We start from the raw sequence: 21812 nt of genomic DNA on the forward strand, positions 1-21812 counted from the left end.
GTTAGTGAAGGCCATCTTCATATCACGCTTGCAGGTGCCCTTGGAGTGGAGGTGCGGACATCTAGCTGATCATAACCCAGTGGCCAATTCACCATACAGAAGGTCTTTGGGTATAGGGCCATCATCCATCAAATGAATGTGACTGAGCCAGCGCAGATATCATTTGTTTAGCAATGAGTGTATGCTGTTATTATCCCAGCTGATGTTACTACTAGACAAGCCTGATCCCAGGGTGGAACCAGCTTGATAGATAGATTCTAACTTTTTTTTTTGTTTAGATACGTGGAGAGTGGCTACTGAACAGAGTCACAAGAGTCAGCTGATGAACCTTTAACAAAAGAATAAAACATTTATTAAACATGAAAAGATGAACTATTCTATAGTACTCATAACTATACCTCTACAGATATGTACAGATTTGTAAGGATTACACAAGCTATAAAAGCTATCTAATACTCTAATGTTCACAGTAAGTACACAGTCCATGAAAACCAATAGACAACCTGTGGTCAGACACACCACACTCAGCAACCAAGTAATAGATGCCACCCCGAACAGATGCTATGGATCTCTCATCAACTCACCCCCAACCAGACGCTTGTCACACTGTGAGCCAACCAGTCTCACTGCACTCCGTCTTTCACACAAGAGTATCCAATCTCCACTCCTGAAGAACTCACTCTGGAATCTTCTCCCAAACAATGCTTTCTCTCAGATGCCTTCCACAAGGATTGACCTCCAGGGTTTCAAACTCTCCTTCTGATGTTCCTCTCCCCTGGATCACCACATGTATTCAAGCTTTCTTCCATGCACTCTCACTGACTCAGCCATGTCAATAGAACACCTCTGCTTCATGCCCATAGTAAAGAGCTACAGACCTTCGGCTGTCTCCTTGGATCTTCAGGCTTCTCGCACACTTACATTGCTTTAAATCTGTGTCCTGTAGCTTTCTTCTCCTTAAGCTTGAAGCTTGGAGCCTTCCTTTCTGCTCCTTACTTTCCACAGAACAGGACTTTTTCCAGATTCCCGTCCTTTGACTAGACTGTTCTCGAGAGCTTTCCTGTTCCACTTCCTTGGAGTTGGGGGCTTTCTTCTTTAGTTTCTGGAACCTGCTTCTGCAGTTCCTTCTCCCGTCCAGCCTCTCTTGGCAGCTGGTTTCAACTTTAGTTTGGGACGTGCTATCTGCCCCTCTGCTGTCCAGCCTCTCTGGAATCCTGGCTTCAAATGCACTGAAACTGCTTTTTTAGGTGTGTGCATGTACATGTGTGTGTGTGCATGGCCTCCCTCTCTTGATCCCTGTTGTTAGACAGCAGCACAGTTTTTTTCTATTCTTGTGTTTGTTTTACTCCCCTTCAAGAGTCATAAGTTCTTCATTAAAATGCCGGCATCTTTTAAAGTGAAACTAAAACTCAACTTCCCCTTTTTCCTAACACAGAAATACAAATTAAACTTAACTTAAAGCCAAACCTTATTTCTAATACACCCAAATATACATAACTTACTTAAACTATCTCTATTTCATCACAATGCTGATGGAATTACCATGCTCCAAAAGTTGATGACCTGGTCCTGCCAAGAGCTGCCGAGGATTCGTCTGAGAAGCGAAGGTGGAACATAGGAGCAGAAGCAGTTCATTCAGCCCCAAAGCCTGCTCTGCCATCTCTTAGGGCTAATTTACACTAAGAGTTAACCAAGTCTGCTTAGCAACGGAACTCGAAGTAGCATTAGCACTAGCAATCAGAAGTAGGACAAGATAAGAACCAGACAGAGGTTCATGTGGTTAGGTTTTAGAGAAGTTAGCAACAATAAGCAACAGATGTTAGTATCTGAACATCTGACACACAGTAATGTGAAATATTTTTGATCTGGGTTTTGTCTACGTGGAATCATTCATGACTAACAGCATGTACTCAAATAATATAAATTGTGGTTTTTTTTAATCATTCATGGGATCTGGGCATTGCTGGCTAGCCTTCATTTATTGCCCATCCCTGTTTGCCATTGAGAAGGTGGTGGTGAGCTTGAACCGTTGCAGTCCATGTGGTATAGGCACACCCACTGTGCTGTTTGGGGGGTGGTGGGGAAGGGGGAGTTCCAGGATTTTGAACCAGCAACAGTGAAGGAATGGTGATATATTTCCAAGTCAGGATTGTGTATGCCTGGAGGGGAACTTCCAGGTGGTGGTGTTTTCATGCACCTGGTGCAGTCGTGGGTTCAGAAGGTGCTGTCTAAGGAGCCTTGGTGAGTTTCTGCAGTGCATCTTGCTGTCACTGTGCATCGGTGGTGGAGGGAGTGAATGATTGTGGATGGGGTGCCAATCAAATGCGCTGCTTTGTCTTGGATGGTGTCAAGCTTCTCGAGTGTTGTCGGAACTGCACTCATCCAGGCAAGTGGGGAGTATTCCATCACACCCCTGACTTGTGCCTTGTAGATGGTGGACAGGCTTTGGGGAGTCAGGGATGAGTTACTCACTGCAGGATTTCTAGCTTCTGACCTGCTCTTGTAGCCACAGTATTTATCTGGTTAGTCCAGTTCAGTTTTTGGTCAATGGTAACCCCCAGGATGTTGATAGTGGGGGATTCAGCAATGGTAATACCATTGAATGTCAAGGGGTGATGGTCAGATTCCCTCTTGTTGGAGATGGTCATTGCCTGGCACTTGTGTGGTGTGAATGTTACTTGCCACTTATCAGCCCAAGCCTGAACGTTGTCCAGGTCTTGCTGCATATGGACACGGACTGCTTCAGTATCTGATGATTCATGAATGCGCAATGTTCAGCACCAATCAGCAGCAAGCATCTCCACACCTGACCTTATGATGGAGGGACTGTCATTGATGAAGCAGCTGAAGATGGTTGATCTTACAAAAATCCTGATCAAAATAAAAAATCATGGATCATTACATTGATGCTTCATCTCTGCATTGCTGATCAATATGGCATTGTCAATGCCCAATCTGCCATCTTTTGTGGTGAATTTGGAGCCATCTGTATTCCCACATTGGTAAAAGTGGCTGTGCCATTTGAAAGGCAGGATGGCAAGTTTCGAAATCACGGATGACAAAAGAAAAAAGTCCTTACTGCTCCACCATGGAGGTGAAGAACTTGAAGATATTTTTGAGAAACTTACGCCTGATCAAAATGATTACGAGTCAGCAAAAAAGCACTAGCAACCTATTTTATGCCCAAGAACAATACAATATATGAAACCATTATCTTCTGATGTACTAAAGCAAATGAGACAATTGACGAATATTGCACATGCTTGAGGCAACTAGAGACCAAATGTGGGTTTGGTGATGTTGAGTATGTCAAACAAGAAATCAAAACACAAATAATCGAAGGTTGTCTCTCTAGCCAACCACTTGAAAAGCACTCAAGAAAGACAGAAAGCTTTCACAGCTGTTGGAGTTAGTGAGATCACTATTGCTTTCAGAATCCAGAGCTACTGAAGTTGAGGGTGCCAAAAGTAACTACCACACTCCAAGTTTAACTCCTGTAAATACTGCTCATCACTCATGTGCCAGGAAACTACCTGCAAAGCAACAACAGCAGTCTCAGAAACAGAGTTGTGACTTGTCCAAAAAGTGTTTCCACTGTGGTGGTGCTTATCCACACTGAACAGTGACTGTTACTGGTGAACAGTGCACAGCTTGTGGAAAATCCAACCAATTTGCTCACGTTTCAAATCAACTATCAAGACCAATAGCAACATAAGGGTGTCATCTATGTGTACCACAGCAAAAGGTCAAGAAAATGTAGCCAATGTAGAGACAGATGACCCTGAATATAATTTTGTGTTTTTTGGACACAGCAACCAGTGACAGTGACCTTTGGCTGCTCAGATGTAGATGTTTTCATAGATACAGGAATGTCGTGGGAGACAAAATGTTCAACCACTTCAGGGCTGCCCCGTTCTCTCCAAACAAATGAATACAAAACATTTCCCTCACAACAGCGACAAACCACTGAAAATTCTGAAGAGTTCTGAAATGCTAGTCTCATTCAGATACTAGGACGAATGCTGTATCCTGTGTCACATATTTAGAATGTGACACGCTTATCAGTTTCCCCATAGCAACAGATCTGCACATGATTGCAGTTATGTCCATGATTCTTCTAAATACCAACAACACTCTCAAATTGTATACAGACCACTTCAGTGGTATTGGTAAACTGACAGGCAAGCTGCATATTGACCCCATCATGCCCCCAAATCAATGACGATGAATACCATTTGATGTCAGGAAGCAAACAGAGAAGGAACTTCAGTGTCTACTTGACCTTGACATATTGAGAAAGTTGGGGAGAAACTCACCCCCTGAGTCTCACCCATACAAGTCATCAAGAAACCCAAGAGCGAGAGCCAGATTTGAATCTGCATTGATATGTGGTCACCAACACAATCTTGACACCATCAGTCCATTATATCATAGAGAGAATGCATGGTGCTAAACACTTCTCTAAACTTGACCTCATTGCAAGATACCATCAAATCAAGCTTGCAGAAGAATCAAGGTATCTTACGATATTTTCCACTCACTTTGAACTTTTTTGAAACAAAAAGCTCAACTTTAGATTCAATTCAACAACTGAGGTATTTCAGCATGATTCAGTCTGTACTTCAAGGACTTGAAGGCAGGGTGAACATCAGTGATGGCATTCTCATCTATGATCACACTGAAAGTCAACTCGAGACACACCTGCCTGCATGCCTACAACATCTTAGAGAATGCAACCTCACCTTGAACAAAGACAAGTGCTTATTCAATTAAAGACAAATCAAATTTTTTGGCCATGTGTTCAGTGGTGAAGGCATATCACCTGATCCATGGAAAGTTGAAGACAGTGCAAATATTGTGGACTCTACAAACATTCAGAAAGTTAGGAGTCTCCTAGGACTCATCACATACTTTAGTCACTTAATTCCTGAACTAACTATGCTGTTTACCCCACTACATGAGCTGACAAAAAAAGAACACCAAGTGGGAGAAAGTGCGAGAGAGAGAGAGTACGAGAGGGAGAGTGTGCGAGAAAGAGTGAATGCGAGAGAGAGAGAGAGAGAGAGTGAGAAAGTGTGAGACAGAGATTGTGAGAGAGAGAGAGTGTGAGAGAGAGTGTGTGAGAGAGAGAGAGAGAAAGTGTGAGAGAGAGAAGGGGAGAGAGAGAGGGGGAGAGAGAGAGAGAGAGGGGGAGAATGAGAGAGTGGGAGAGTGAGAGAGGGAGTGAGTTAGTTTGTGGGAGTGTTTGTGTGCCTGCCTTACTCCCAGTCTCCGCTTTCTCACTCACTCTCACCACCGCACTCTAACACATACCCGATGCGTGTGAGTGCATGAGCACCCTGAGACTGGGAGAGAGCCTGGCACATACACTGACCCTCTCACACTCTGGTCATTTTATTAAATACTCTTTTCTTAAACTTAACGATTTATTGTTATGACACTGCTTATTTCTTTTCAGTAATTGTTTCTTTCCTTAATACTTTTTTTTGAAATTCAGTTTAAAGTTGTGCCAATCCTCATCTTTCTGAAATTTGCTCATCAGCCTCTTGAGCGAGTTAAAATGGAAATGTTCCCCTCGCCCAAACAAAAAGGTTGGACAAGCCTGATTTATTCTATTCAATACATCTCCTTTATAATTTTAAATACACTTATCTCATCATGCAATGTCATGCCTACGTATTATATCTCCCTGGTACATACTGAAGCAAAATAATTATTTAATAATTTTCCATCTCTCCATCGTTACCCATGGTAATGGTCCTATTCCCACCTCAGCCTTCCTTTTTTATTGGTGTGCCTGCATTTTTATATTTATATAATATTTTACTATTTTGTTTTATCTCCTTGATATTACGACAAAGGTCAAGTGAAAGTTTGAGAATTGGAGGAAAGGCCTTCCACCAATCGTAAGGTTAGCAGTTGAGCTGTTCACTGATGATTCCTCAATGATTAACTACATTCACTGCTCCTCCAATAATGAAACAAATATGATAGCCTACGGCAGGTCCTGGACAAAATCTAGGATGGTTAAGTAGTTAAGGTTCATATGACATATGTGCCAGGTATTATCTATAATTAGAGAAAGCACAGTAACCTCCCCTTATCCACACTAAAACAGTTTGATTGGACAATACCTCTACTACTGAACTCAATATTCATCCCCTCCCCCAGTGGCACAATTACATTATGTATGACCTCCAAGACGCATTGGAGCAACTCACAATATTTACTTTGATAGCGTTTTCCTCCTCTGTGACCTCTGCACCTTTTGCGGCCCTTGATGGTAATGACCTTGAAACACCATCATCTCCAAATTTCTCTCCACCTTGACTGGGATAAATATGTTCATCCCTTCATTCTCACTTGTCAATATCTTGGAATTCCCCATCTAAACTTCTTTGTGTTTGGACCCAGGCAATCAGGACAGAATTTTAAGCTTTGACAGAATCTCAGCACATCTTCCCCTCCCAACCTCTGACCCAAATTCCAGGGTTATTTGCATTTTTTGGCAGGCATTGGAAGTTACACCATGCCCATAGGTATGTAAAAATAATTCATTTATAATTTGTAACAAATAAATATTCTCTTGAGAAAAAGTGAGAAAAGTTACCCAAATATGGCCAACAAGAAACGTTAATGATAGTATTAAAGGAGGAGGCTTATAACGTTGCCAAAAAGGATAGCAAGCCTGAGAATTGAGATGATTTTAGAAGCCAGCAGAGGAAGAGCAAAAAATTGATAAAGACAGAGAAAAATGAGTGATTGTAATTTGTATCTGTCTTCACAATATTCATCCCTTTCCCAGTGGCACAATTACATTACGTATGATCTCTAAGATGCATTGGAGCAACTCACAATATTTACTTTAAGAGCATGTTCCTCCTCTGTGACCTCTACCATCAAGGGCAGCAAATGACCTTGAAATGCCAAGCACAAGAGTTTATTAGACAAAATTGGGCTCACAGGATTAGGAATACTATACTAACACTGACTGATAGTCGGTTAATGGACAAAACAGAGAGTAGGAATAACCAGATCACAGCAGGCTATAATTAGTGGGATACTGGAAGGATCAGTACTTGCTTTTCGTGATCATCATCTTAACAGTGAAAAATACCAAAACTGCAAAGGATACCATTCACTAAGTGTGGTGCATGACAATGCCCAGCACATCATTGCTGGTGAATGCCCACTATCCTGGCAGCAGTCAAGATTTGTTTAATCTGCATCAGTCCACTCTTCCAGAAATCTTTCTACCAGCATATCAAACCATATGGTAGTTGCTCAGCTATAAGGATTATTCACTGTACACCTGGCTGATGACTCCCTTCAGCAACCCCACTACATGAGGCCAGCACTCATACAATGACCATGTTGCCATAAGGAACGTCATTGAGCAGATCATCACAATGTTGAAGCAACATTTCCACTACCTGGATTGCTTGGGGGGGATCCTCCAGCACTGGCCAGCATGGATGTTCATAGTGGTCTGCAGCACCCTCCACAACCTGCCCATCATGAGGGCACAGCCATTGTCACCTCAACAGCAGGAAAGAGAGGAGACAGCTGGCATGAGTTCAACATCAGATTCTGGAGCCCGAAATAAAATTCCAGATCCCCATCATTCAACACTTCCTGATCTTTCCATTCCTCTGCTCTGGACTATCACTGTGTTCTCTTGGCCACAATTCTTAAGTAAAAACCACCACAAACAACCATGCTATAACAACTTCATCCAACACATTCAATACTTCATACAATAGTCAACTAATTACCCTTGTACTTTCTCTTAGTGCCTGTTTTCTGTATGTTGTTGTCTGGCCTAGTGCTCCAATGCAATGCTACCCCTGTGGCTGCAGCATGGCTGGTGGAAAGCTGCTGATTTTCAGCGGACAAGACGCAGGACGATCTTGAGCTGGTCTCAGCCTTGAAAGCCCGGTTTTGGACTGCACCACCTTAGCACGGGCAGCAACAGTCTGGGCTGGTTGACTGCAGGCCACAGCAGGAGCTCCAGTAGAATAGCAGAGTCAAAGCGTGAATGCTGTCATCCTTAGAAAGGACAACAAGCCTGTGCTCCACAGAGTCACTGTCACTTCCTCAGGACAGAGGCATCTCAGCAATCCTTGCAATCTGCTGGAGCACAGATTGCTGATTTGCTGTGGGACCCTGAAGGCTCCACTGGACACTGGCACCTGCAGCCATGTTGGCAGCAGCCTGAGCCTGCATGGTAGTAAGTTGCACTTGCCTGGCAACAAGCTAAAATTTCATTACTTTATTCTGAGCTTCCACTGCAGCACTCAGACATTGTGTGGCTTCTGCCTGTGCTGTAATAGAAGCTGAGACATCGGCCATCAGGTATTGCCTCACGGTTGGGTCCCCAAATGTTCTCATGGAGTTGGCCACCACTTCCATGCTGGAATAGATGGGCTCCAAGCTGTGTGCGAAACTCTGTGTTGAGTTGAAGCCAGGCTCCTCCACGCTCATTGACAGTGACAGCAGGCTCCCTGGCAAGTCAGACCATTCATCGTGAGGTAAATTCAGCACTAAATGATAAATCCAAACCCATTGTATTTTTCATATTTTAGGGAAAGCAGGTGCTTACCTCAGATCAGGTAACTACTGTGCTTCATAATGCTTTTGTAAGTCCACTTTACCAAACATATTGAATGTTTGTCTAACCAAAATTTCACATTTCCTGTACAATCATACAGCAGTTCTTTATTATTATCAATAGTTTTCAGTGACAATACACTGTCTGATATTATACTTACCAGTAGCAGAGTCATAAGCAGAACTGTTATGGTTCAGTCTTGTTGGAAAAGGGAGATGGTAAGCTCCTATACAACTTTTTGCAGGAGCTTGCTCAACTAAATAAAAGAGAAGACGAAAGACATGAGCTGCATCGACTCAAATCAAATACAATATTTTTCAAAAGAACAAGCTCTAAAAGTTGTTCATAACAAATCTGTAGTACATATTTCAAATGTATGTATCTACTGTTAACTTGTTTCCTTCACTCTCATGGCCCAAGCGGTAAATGCAGTGCAAAATATACCAGGCAGATCCTGGATTCCATCCTTTATCTGGATTAAATATGCTGATTTCAGCACTACTTCTGAGTGGAGAACAATGAGCACATACACATCATGACTGAGAATACAAGTGTTACTCTTAATGAGCCACAGACACCCGATGGGAGTGTATGTGCCTGATATCAGGTAAGAATGAAGTCATGATACCTTAGGGGCAACATTTTCCCCCCGTTGGGAGGGGAAATGTGGGAGCGGGCACGGGCAGGCGGCCTTCCAATCGACGCCCCCAATCAGGGGGGGCGCCGCCATTTTACATGGGCAGGCCAAATAAGGCCCGCCCAGCGTGACAACCGCTGGGAAGTGCTGTGTGGGCAGGGAGGCATTCCTTCAGACGGGAGTGTGCACTTTCGCACATGCACGCAAAAGAACGCACAGATCTCCCTGAGGCAAAGTGCTGCCTCAGGGAGATCGGCTCCGATTGAAAACTAAAATAAAGGCAATAAAAAAATTTCCCTGACATGTCCTCTCATGTGACACTGTCACATGAGTTGGGACATGTCCATAACTTTTATTGAAACATTTCATAAAAATTTAAACACCCTCATGAAACCTCATCCCACCCGTGGAAGAGGTTTCATGTTTTTTCCGAAGCTCGCCTGGGCTCCTGGCTTGCCCACCAACCTTAAGGTTGGACGGGCAGGTCCATTAATCATCTTAATTAGTTTTTTAATGGCCTTAATAGGCCGAACTGCAAATCTAAATGACGCAGGGTGACGTCGGGACGCACGCCTGACATATCCCCGCGTCGGCGAACGGGCCTCGCCCCTGCTCACCGACCGGAAGACCTCTAGGTGATCAAAGAATTCACGAACACTCACTGTCCAGGTTCAGGTAAGTGGAATAAGCGCACATGTAACAAAAGCTGTTGTCACTCAGGATGAGGGTTGACAGGGAGAATTTCAGAGGAACAAAACCAGCCAACTAATTGTTTTCATCCAATGTAATCCCATAATATAACAGCACTTCAGACTATTCTAAACTTTAGAGTGCTGGCAAAATTATACTTTTTATATTTTTGAACCCTGCCTTCATGTTCAATGTTCACACATAACATCTTGTCACCAAATATGAACAAAATCTATTGAATTGACAAAACTTAAAATAAAATAGACCCTTCCCTACTTCTTGTCATCCATATAGTTTAGCAACACAACATGACTCTTTCCCCCATTTCCTATAACTTTTAAACTCTGTCATTTTGACAAATTGTTCCAACATTTAAATGTTTATCTATGTCAATTTGATTGATGTAACATTGCTGAGTTAATAACTTCCATCCCGCTTGAATGTCATTGATGCAAACAAACACTTTTTTTGAGGACGTAACTAGCAGAATAGATAAAGGATGGATGTGGTGTATTTGGATTTTCAGGAAGCTTTTGATAAAGTCCCACATAAGAAGTTAGTGTGTAAAATTAAAGCACCTGGGATTGGGATTGACGTGGATTGAGAATTGGGTTAGCAGACAGAAAACAGAGAGTAGGAATAAATCGCTCTTTTTCGGAATGGCAGGCGGTGACTAGTGGGGTACCGCAGGGATCAGTGCTTAGGCCCCAGCTATTTACAATATATATCAATGATTTAGATGAGGGAACCAAATGTAATATTTCCAAGTTTGCTAATGACACAAAACTAGGTGGGAATGTGAGTGGTGAGGAGGATGTTAAGAGGCTTCAAGGCGATTTAGACAAGTTGAGTGAGTGGGCAAAAACACGGCAGATGCAGTATAACGGGAAGTGTGAAGTTATCCACTTTGGTAGGAAAAACAGAATGGCAGAGTATTATTTAAATTGTGACAGATTGGGAAATGTTGATGTACAAAGGGACCTGGATGTCTTAGTACACCAATCACTGAAAGCAACATGCAGGTGCAACAAGCAGTTAAGAAGGCAAATGGTATGTTGGCCTTCATGGCAAAAAGAGTGCAGGAGCAAGGATGTCTTACTGCAGCTAAACAGGCCTTAGTGAGACCACACCTGGAGTATTATGCGCTGTTTTGGTCTCCTTACCTAAGTACGGATGTACTTGTCATATAGGGAGTTCACCAGACTGATTCCTGGGATTGCAGGATTGTCTATTGTGGAGAGATTGGGCCGACTAGGCCTGTATTCACTGGAGTTTAGAAGAATGAGAGGGGATCTCATTAAAACATATAAAACTCTGACAGGGCTGGACAGATTAGCTGCAGGGAAGATGTCTCCTCTGGCTGGGTGGTCTAGAACAAGGGATCTCAGTCTCAGGATGTGGGGTAGGCTATTTAGGACAGAGATGAGAAGAAACTTCTTCACTCAGAGGGTGGTAAACCTGTGGAATTCTCTACCACAGAGGGCTGTGGAGGCCAAGTCACTGGATATAGTTAAGAAGGAAATAAATAGATTTCTAGACTCTAAGGTGTCGAGAGCTATGGGGAGAGAGCAAGTATATGGCATTGAGATAGAGGATCAGCCATGATCATATTGAATGGCGGAGCAGGCTCGAAGGGCCAAAAGACCTACTCCTGCTTCTATTTTTCTATGTTTTAATCTAATTTGCAGAGAGTAGGATCATGCACCTCTCCGTTGGCCTGTCTCTATGGGCAGTAGCTAGTCAACGGATGGACTTGAACAACATTACCTAGCGAGATGAATGTAAAACAGAGCCTGGAAATATTCAGGTACATGAAAGGTGTAGGTTTATAAACTGTATCTGCATAAATGCAAAACACATTAGAAGTAAGATGGCAGAACTGGAGATTATTGTGGCAATAGGGAATTATAAGGTACTGAAAATAACAGCAACATAGTTAAATCTAGAGGATGAAAAATGTTAGAGAAAACAAAAAAAATGGTGGCACTCTATCAGGGGCTCCTGGAGGGTCATAAAGTTGATGCTAGGGTTGGAGATGGTGGTGGGCTGGGGTGTTGATTGTGAGGGGGATGGGAAGGAGCTACCCTTAAGGAAGGTACAAATGGTTAGACAATTGTAATGGTAAAAAATAACCTGAGTTAACAATAGAAGTATGCCTTTGAACTTATGATCTGTATAAAATAGAAAGAACTTGGATTAAATTTCTCCCCTGAAGAACATCATTAAAACCTACCTCTTCGACCAAGGTTTTAGTCACCTCTCCTAACTTTGGCTTGGTGTCAATTTTTGTCTGATTATGCTTCTGTGAACTGCGGTGGGATGTTTTTTTCTACATTGAAAGCACTATATAAATGCAAAATGTTCTTGTAGATAGTATCTCTCATAACCTAAGGGATTCCAAAGTACTTCACAGCTAATGAAGTATTTTTGAAATGTAGTCACTGTTGTAATGTAGGGAAACAGCCCCACACAAAGTAGGAAAGCAAATGACTAGATAATCTGTTTCAATGATATTGATTGAGCAATAAATATTAACCAGGACATTAGGAGATCTTATTCAGATCTTTTACATCCACCTGATGAGGTAGATGGGGCCTCAGTGTAATATCCAATCAGAAAGACAACACCTCCAAAGTTGCAGCACTCCCTCAACTCCACTGAAGTGTCAGTCTTGAATGTGTGGTCAATTCTTCAGTGAGACTGAACTCAATTTTTTGACTCAGACATTAAAGCATAACCACTGAATCAAGGCTGGCACTAATGATGGACAATTTGCTCTACAAAGAGATAGAAATTGTATGTGAGAGCAAGAAAATCATTTGAATGGGAAACTTCAATCAACCAAATAATGGGCATTTTACAGCACAACTGAAAAGAAACAATTTGAGAGAAGAGTGAGAGAGCAGTGTCGAGGAGGTGGTGAGGGAGGAATAGAGCAGGGCCTAGAGTAAGAGATCAAGTATGCTGATGGAATAAATTCTGGGAAAGTGAAAACTGGAGAGGGAGCTGATAATGGCTACTATAACTTAATAGAAAAGTTCAGACAAAGCTAATCCAAACAAGGAAGAGTAAGGCAATGTCAAATTTTGAGTGGGAGTAAATTAGGCCAGAGCAGAACCTAAGAAGAAAGAGCAAAATTAAATGGCACTTAGAAGGCGAGGCAGTGAACAGAGCAAAGCTAGAGAGGGAGATAGGTGTGAAATAGTGTGTGGGAGGCAGCAGATGGCAGGGGTGGGGGGAAAGGGGAAGAAAAGGAGAGAGGTGGAGTATAGTCTCAAAATCTATTTTTTTTAAAACTCCCAGACCAAACCAGAAATTTTGCAAATTGGGTCCAAAATTCATCTCTTCTAAAAATATGAAATTGGCCATCAGACATAAACATTCATCACCTCAAGAGATCAAAATCCAAGTACAGTACAATTAAAAACGCTTAGAATTTACTGTGGGTGATATCAGTGGACAAATGCATAATGCATTTAAATGACATCCACTACATACTATTTTACCAGATCCATTATAATAATAAACAGGTTAATGTCCAATGAATGTGTTAACTGTTCACTGCTGATGTATATGAATGAAATAATTAATAATTCACAATGAATATCCCATTTCCTTGAGGAATAAAACTCCACTTAAATAGTGGTTCAAGCATAGGATGATATTGGACTAAAGGAAGCTTACAATATTGCCAAAAAGCGGTAAGCCTGAGGTTCAGCAAAGGATGACCAAGAAATTAATCAAGAGGGGGAAAATATGAGAGTAAACTAGCTAGATGCATAAAAACAAATTGCAAGAATTTTTACAAGTTTGTAAAAAGGAAGTGATTGATCAAAGTAAATATTAGAGTTAGAGACAAGATAAATTATAAAAGGAAATTAGGAAATGGCACTGACACTAAACAAATAATTTATGTCTATCTTCTCAGTAGAAGACACATCAGAAAATGTAGGGAACTGAGTTTCTAATGAGAATGAGGAACTTAAAGAATTAATAATAAAGAAAAAGTACTGGAGAAATTAACCAGTGAAGTGCAACAAGGATCAGTACTTGGACCTCAGTTATTTACAATCTATATGTGGCATAATATATCTAAGTTTACTGATAATACAAAGGGAGATGGAAAAATAAGCTGCAAGGAGAATGTGAAGAGACTGTAAAATTATATAAAGGATTAAATAATTGGGCAAAAAGGTCATTGGAGTGTAATGATTCACTTTTCTAGGAAGAATGTAAAAGTAGAGTTTATTTCGGTGAGAGATGACTAAATGTTGACATTCAGGGGGATTTGGGAATCCTTGTACATGAATCACAGAAAGTTAACATGCAAGTACATCAAACAATTAGGATGGCAAATGGTATGTTAGCCTTTAATGTAAGGTTGTTGGAGTATTTTTTTTAACATTCATTCATGGGATGTAGGTGTCGCTGGCTAGGCCAGCATTTATTGCCTATCCCTAATTGCCCTCGAGTAGGTGGTGGTGAGCTGCCTTCTTGAACCGCTGAAGTCCATGTGATGTAGGTACACCCACAGTGCTGTTAGGGAGGGTGTTCCAGGATTATGACCCAGCAACAGTGAAGGAATGGCGATTATAGTTCCAAGACAGGATGGTGTGTGGGTTGGAGGAGAGCTTGCAGGTGGTGGTGTTCCCATGCATCTGCTGCTCTTGGCCTTCTAGGTGGTAGAGATTGTGGGCTTAGAGGATGCTGTTGAAGGAGCCTTGGTTAGTTGCTGCCATCTTGTAGATAGCACACACTGCTGCCACTTTGCATGGAGGAGTGAATGTTTAAGGTGATGGATGGAGTGCCAAACAAGCGGGCTGCTTTGTCCTGGATGGTGTCAAGCTTCTTGACTGCTGTTACAGTTGTACTCATCTGGGATAGTGGAGAATATTCCATCACACTTATGAATTGTGCCTTGCAGATTGTGGACAGACTTTGGGGAGTCAAGAGCTGAGTTACTCACTGAATTCCCAGCCTATGACCTGCTCTTGTAGCCAAAGTATTTGTATGGCTAGTCCTGTTCAGTTTCTGGTCAACCCCCAGATGTTGATAAAGGGGGATTCAGCGATAATAATGTGATTGATTGTCAAGGGTAGATGGTTGGGTGTTTGCTTGTTGGAGACAGTCATTGCCTGGCACTTGTGTGGCATGAACGTTACTTGCCACTTATCAGCCTAAGCCTGAATGTTGTCCAGGTCTTGCTGCCTATGGGCATGGACTGCTTCAGTATCTGATGAGTCATTAATAGTGAAGATTATGCAATCAGTGAACCATCAGCGAAAATCCCAAATTCTGACCTTATGATGGAGGGAAGGTCATTGATGAAGGTGGTTGGGCATTACCCTGGAGAACTCCTGCAGTGATGTACTTGGACTGATGAGCTTGACCACCAACAACCATAACCATCTTCCTTTGCTTTAGATATAACTGCAACCAGTGGAGAGTTTCCCTACTGATTTCAAATTTTGCTAGGACTCCTTGATGTCACACTTGGTCAAATGCTGCCTTGATTTCAAGGGCAGTCACTCTCACCTCACCTCACACATTCAGCTCTTTTGTCCATGTTTGGAGCAAAGTTGTAATGAGGTGAGGAGTTGAGTGATCCTGGTGGATTCCAAATTGAGTTTCAATGAGTAGGTTATTGCTGAGTAAATGCTCCGTGATAGCACTGTCAATAACAGCTTCTCTCACTTTGTTGATAATCGAGAGTAGACTGTTGGGGTGCTAATTGGCCAGGTCGAATTTGTCCTGCTTTTTATAGACAGGACATACCTGTATAATTTTCTCCATTATTTGGTAGATGCCACTGTTGTAACTGTATTGGAACAGATTGGCTAGGGGCACAGCTAGTTCTGGAGTACAAGTCTTCAGTATTATTGCTGAAATGTTGTCAGGACCTATAGCCTTTGCAGTTTCTAGTGCCTTCAGCTGTTTCTTGATATCTCGGACTGAATCATATTGGTTGGAGATTTACATCTGTGATGCTCAGGAGGAGGCTGAGATGAATCACCCACTTGGCACTTCTGGCTGAAGATGGTCTTGGCACTTGTATTTTGCACTGATGTGCTGGTCTCGCCATTATCAAGGTTGGAGGTAATTGTGGAACTGCCTCCTCCTGTTAATTGTTTAATTGTCCATCACCATTTACGACTGGATGTGACAGGACTGCAGAGCTTAGATCGGGTTGCTGGTTGTGGGATTGCTTAGCTCTATCACATGCTGCATTCGCTGTTTGCCATACAAGTATTCCTATGTTGTAGCTTCACCAGGTTGGCATCTCATTGTTAGGTATGCCTGGTGCTGCTCCTGGCATGCCCTCCTGCACCTTTCATTGAACCAGACTAGATCCCTTGCCTTGATGGCAATGGTAGAATGAGGGATGTGCCAGACCATGAGATTACAGATTTGGTTGTATATAATTCTCTGCTACTGATTCCCAGTTTTGAGTTGCTAGATCTGTTCGAAATTTATCCTGTTTAGCACTGTGGTAGTGCCACATAACACGATGGAGGGTGTTGATCCTCAGTGTGAAGATGGGACTTTGTCTCCACAAGGACTGTGTGGTGGTCTGTCATGAAAGTATAATAATTTTCATAATATTTTTCTGGTTTATTGTAAAGTAGGTTTATAGTTAGGTGTGTGTGTCATTTAATTATATTTGGAATCAAGTAGACTGCAAGCTTTAACTCATCAAAAGAAGCTAGGTGCTTGATGTGCTAATGAATAAACATGGATGCTGGCTTAGCATGGAAGGTGTGAAGGGAATTTGCATTTTTAGATTGATGAAGGGAGATTTGGATTTCAAAGGGATTTTAGTCTGTTTGTAATTATCCAGTTTATAATTATCCAGTTTCCAGTGGTGTTCCACAGGGCTCAGTGTTTGGGCCCTTCCTGTTGGTTGTATATATTAATTATTTGGACTTAAATGTGGGAGGCCTGATTGGGAAATTTGCAGATGACACAAAAATTGGCTGTGTAGTTGATAGTGAAGAAGATAGCCGTCGACTTCAGAATTATATCAATGATTTGGTTGAGTGGGCAGATAAACGGCAAATGGAATTCAATCCGGAAAAATGTGAGGTAATGCATTTGAGGAGGGCAAACAAAGCAAGGGAATACTCAATAAATGGGAAATTATTGAGAGGGGTTGAGGAAGTGAGAGACCTTAGAGTGCATGTCCACAGGTCCTTGAAGGTGGCAGGACAGGTGGACAAGGTGATCAAGAAAGCATATGGAATGCTTTTCTTTATTAGGAAAGATAGTGAATACAAAAGCAGAGATGTAATGATGGAACTATATAAAATGCTGGTTAGGCCACAGCTGTGTACAGTTCTGGTCACCACATTACCAGGAAGAACATAATTGCTCTGGAGAGAGTGCAGAGGAGGTTTACAAGAATGTTGCCAGTGCTTGAAAATTGCAACTGTGAAGAGAGATTGGATAGGCTAGGGTTGTTTTCCTTAGAACAGAGCTAAGGGGTGACCTAATTGAAGTGTACAAAATTATGATGGGCATAGATAGGGTAGACAGGAAAGGCTTGTTTCCCCTAGCTGAGGGGGTCAATTACCAGGGGGCATAGATTTAAGGTGATTGGTGGAAGGATTAGAGGGGACATGAGGAAAAACTTTTTCAGAGGGTGGTGGGCGTCTGGAATTCACTGCCTAAATTGGTGGTTGAAGCTGAAATGCTCAACTCATTTAAAAGGTACCTGGATCTGCATCTGAAGTGCTGTAACCTGCAAGACTATGGACCAGGTGCTGGAAAATGGGATTAAAATGAGTGACTAGTTTATTTTTTGTCTTTTTGGCCAGCGCAGACAAGATGGGCTGAATGGCCTCTTTCTGCACCGTAACTTTCCTATGGTTCTAATATTGCAATTTCCTGTTTTGGATTGTTTGCGTATTTCCTATTAGAAAAAGAGGGCACAGTCAAATTACAGAGGGCAGTAGTGGATACAAACGAGTTTTACAACTATGTTAATTGTATGAATAAGGCCAAAGGATAATTGAGCCACTTAAAAGATAAATTGGGTAAAACTATCGCAAAAGATTGGGAAACAGCCGATGGATTATAGATAGATTCTTTCCATCAGTTTCTGCCGATGTGAACCGCAAATTCCGATCATGGTTAATAGAACTCAATGGTCAATGTAACAAAAATAACACAGCAAAGAATGTTTATAGATAAATAAAAGGATTAAATAACCATAAAGCTCCTGAGTCAAATGGGATGCATCCTGGAATCTTAAGGAATTAAAAGGACAATATTTGTAAATTGTGTTGTAGCTGATTATTTTCAGAGCTCCCTAAATGCTGGAGTAATGCCCAAGAACTGGAGAATAGCAAACGTAGTTCCAATATTTAAAAAAAAGAGTAACAAGTTAGTTAGCCAGATATCCCATTTTCTCAAGAGCATTCCAGAGGATAAATATCTTGCATTTATACAGTGCATCACACCTAAAGAATTACTTTTAAATGCAGCCACATTTTTTGGTACATAAGCACAAGAGTCAATGCTACAAATCAGCATTTAAATAGTTCTGCTATTATAAAGGAGCAGGAAGCATGGCTTAAGAAATAATAGATCATGCCTTTCAAACCTACTGGAGTTGCAACTAAGATGGTGAATGAGGTATTAATTTCACAACGAAGCAGCTTTGCATGGCTTAATGTTCATATTAATATCCCATAAAGATTCAGCACTTCAAAGGGTCTGCACTTAGCAATCTATCAATCTGTAAGAGACTGCTTAAACCCAATGTATGCTAAAAGGGTCAGTTCACTCACAAAACACGTATGTTGAAAAACTGTCTTCAGCACGTCGTACTTTCAATGCACAACTCCAGAAGAAACCCTCGTAGTGAAACGTCTTGACAGATGCCTGAGGAAAAATAACTGCAACTTTATTTAAGATAATAAAAATAAATATTAATTATTGGGAGTTAACTTTTCATGCGCCACTTTTCCATACTTAATTTTATGATAATCATTTTTCACTTGATCGTCTTTTGAATTAAAGGTTTCATAGGGTTAAAATACATCTACCAGTTGAACAGGAAGCCGAACCTTTTTTATAACACTGTATAACATTTTATATTTTGTCAACTCAGCATCGTTATCAAGTATTGTAAAGGGCAGGTGTGGCACAGAGAAAAAGGCAAAGTTCCCTGCCTTGTGTTCAACAACAGGCCTTAAGCACTAACTTTAGATGAAAACTGGAGCACTGAAAACTTTCAAAATTGCCTCACTTTGAGTAAAATTTATTGCCAATTTGCTCAATGCCTAATGAGAACTAGGTTAATACTAACAAAACTGGTCTCCTGTACAATTCTTACAGTCAGCTGAAGAACAGGACTCTGAAAGAATCCAAGCAGTTTAAGATAAACTGGCTGAATAATTGGGCTGGATTTTACCAACAAGGTCGGGAAACCGAAGACCTCATAAAAAAGTGGCTAAAGGTGTCAGGAGGAGAGCCTGATGTCTTCCCGCAGCCATAATTCCCAGGGGCGGGAACATCAGTGGCACGGTCGCCCACTGACTCGATGGAGGTGGCCAATTCAAACAGTTCAGTGACTAATTAAAGGCCACTTCCCACCCCTGCCAGCATTTAAACATGCCTCCCAGTGAGTTCCTGTGGTGGCTGGGGGAGCCCTCCTTTATGGCTGCTCTATGATCCATGGAGGCCCTTGTTGAAAATGGTCGTGCCTGTGGTTACAGCGCCACCTCTGGCAGGTACACCTGCCCAATTGCGGGGCCCTCCTTTCTGGCATCAGCACAGTAAATGTAAAACAACTACCTTGCCTGTGAGAGTACCTCAGCATGGAGGCACCCTTTCTTTCTTCCTTCAGCCTCAGCAGTGGTCCCTCTATTAGTGGTGCTGACAACGCTGCTGAGCTGCCGGTCCTCTGAATGGGCTGCCAGCTCTGGGAGGCTGAGGATCGCAGCCTCTTAATGGGGCACCACCTGTAAAATGCCACCCAAGGTCCTGCCATCTGTCCACGAGGATGCTTAGGTCCCGCTTTTGGTCCTGGCAGTGGGGCTGCCAGCCTTCTGATCAAATTCTGCCCATAAAGTCTGAATAGAATTGTAATACTAAATGAATACATAGTTGAATTTATTGATAAAAATCTCTTCTTTGGTTGTCAAGGTTGCTGGCATAGATTTTTTATAGAATCATAGAATAGCTACAGCACCAAAAAGAGTCCATTCATCCCATCATGGCTGTCCCAGCTCTCTGCAAGAGCAACTCCACTAGTTCCACTTCCCTAACCTTTTCCCTGTAACAATACAAACATTTTCTATTCATATAATTATCCAAATTCCTTTTGAAAGCTATGATAGTAATTATACTAATAATAATACCTAACGTTTTGAAGGGAGAGAACATGCAGATTTTCTGGTTCTAGTCCAGTTTGGGATTGTTGCCCTATTTTAATTAAATCGGATCATATTTATGGTTCTGCCATTGAAAGGCTGCAGTGACTGTAAAACATGATCAAAATGGAATTTTGATCAAAGTATGTATGGCATATACCTAAATTGTTTAAAAGTGGTGCTAAGTCAGTTCAAAAATCATCCCCAAATACAGCATTAAAAATCTGATATGTCTGTTTGCAGACAGAGGGGGTTGGAGACTGAGCAGTACAATTTCCGTATGTGGGTTGTCCCCACTGTTTATACCATTTTTCTTGGGCTTTTTCTGAAGTTAGCACAGACAATCAGGAGAACCCCTGTGGAAAAAAAAATATCTTTTCACTCTCTACACTGCAGCACCAAAAAAGTGAAGAATTAATTAAGCCAAGGGGCATCTTTGAAGGGATGAGAGATTTCAAATGCAAAGCCACTGAATTCCAGTCAGTCATCACAAACTGCAAACGTTGCTTGCCCACATAGAATTCTCTCAAAATTCACAGTCAGAAGAGATCTCTAGAACCACAGGAATTCCAGTACACTGCTGAAGAAACTCCACTCCCAGCATTTGCTCCTCCAGAAAACAAATCAATTGGAAGAAATGGTGGGTTAGAATTCACACTTCTTAAATTTAAGTTCAATATTCACTAACTTGAGAAAATAACTATACTTTGCCCAGTTTGAATGTAATGCTAAGCCCATCCAAAACTCTGCTGCTCAGATCCTAACTCACATCATTCGCCTATCATCCTTGCTGACTTGCAGTGGCTCTTGTTCTAGCAATGTCTCAGATTTAAAGTTCTCATCCATTTGTTCATATCCTTACCCTTTCTCTGTAACTTCCTCCAGCCTTACAACTAGCTGAAAATGCTGTGCTCCTCTAATTTTGTTGTGCGTCCCAAATTCCTTCACTCTAATATTGGCAGTCATGCCTTTAGCTGTCCACGTTCCAATTCCTGAGATTTCATCCTTAAACCGCTCTGCCTCTACACATGTCTTTCCCCCTTTAAGACAGTCCTTAAAATGTACCTCTTCCCATGCTTTTGGTCATTTAACCTAATATCTCCTTATACAGTGGCTACGTATCAAATTTTGTCTGACAAAGTGCCTGTGAAACAGGGGTGCATTACTAAAGGTGCTATATAAATGCAAGTTGTTCTTGTTGAGTACAATCTATGATTGCAATATAACAGGAACTAAGCTTCAATAACAATAGATTGTATGTGAATAAAAAAATGATCAGGAAAGTATTGGACAAGAAAATTTGTGCATGATTACCTGACTCATGTGGCTTGCCCTTTTAGAATTGATATAGCTGCAACATTTCTTACAATGCATCTGCAATTAATGTCTTGTTTACTAGGCCAATTGGCGTCCTTTATTTCAGGTCAAATATTACTCATTGTGTCAAGCCTGGATCATTCTAGTCCCCAACAAGGAGAGATGCCATTTCTGCTACTCA

The 21812-nt window shown here is 41.7% G+C and overlaps 1 protein-coding gene across 1 annotated transcript in view; it reads right to left on the reverse strand.

Annotated features, from left to right (window-relative positions):
- The window catches only part of LOC144682841 (transmembrane protein 182-like), a 68803-nt gene that overhangs the window by 16345 nt on the left and 30646 nt on the right, over nucleotides 1–21812 (reverse strand). The window contains exons 3-4 of the mRNA XM_078545626.1: nucleotides 18728–18821; nucleotides 8772–8867 (exon numbers count right to left, since the gene is read on the reverse strand). Coding sequence (XP_078401752.1) covers nucleotides 8772–8867; nucleotides 18728–18821 — 190 coding nt within the window. The remainder of the gene's footprint in view (nucleotides 1–8771; nucleotides 8868–18727; nucleotides 18822–21812) is intronic.

Source organism: Cetorhinus maximus, chromosome 7 (assembly GCF_964194155.1).
Source record: "Cetorhinus maximus chromosome 7, sCetMax3.hap1.1, whole genome shotgun sequence".
NCBI classification, from domain to species: domain Eukaryota; kingdom Metazoa; phylum Chordata; class Chondrichthyes; order Lamniformes; family Cetorhinidae; genus Cetorhinus; species Cetorhinus maximus.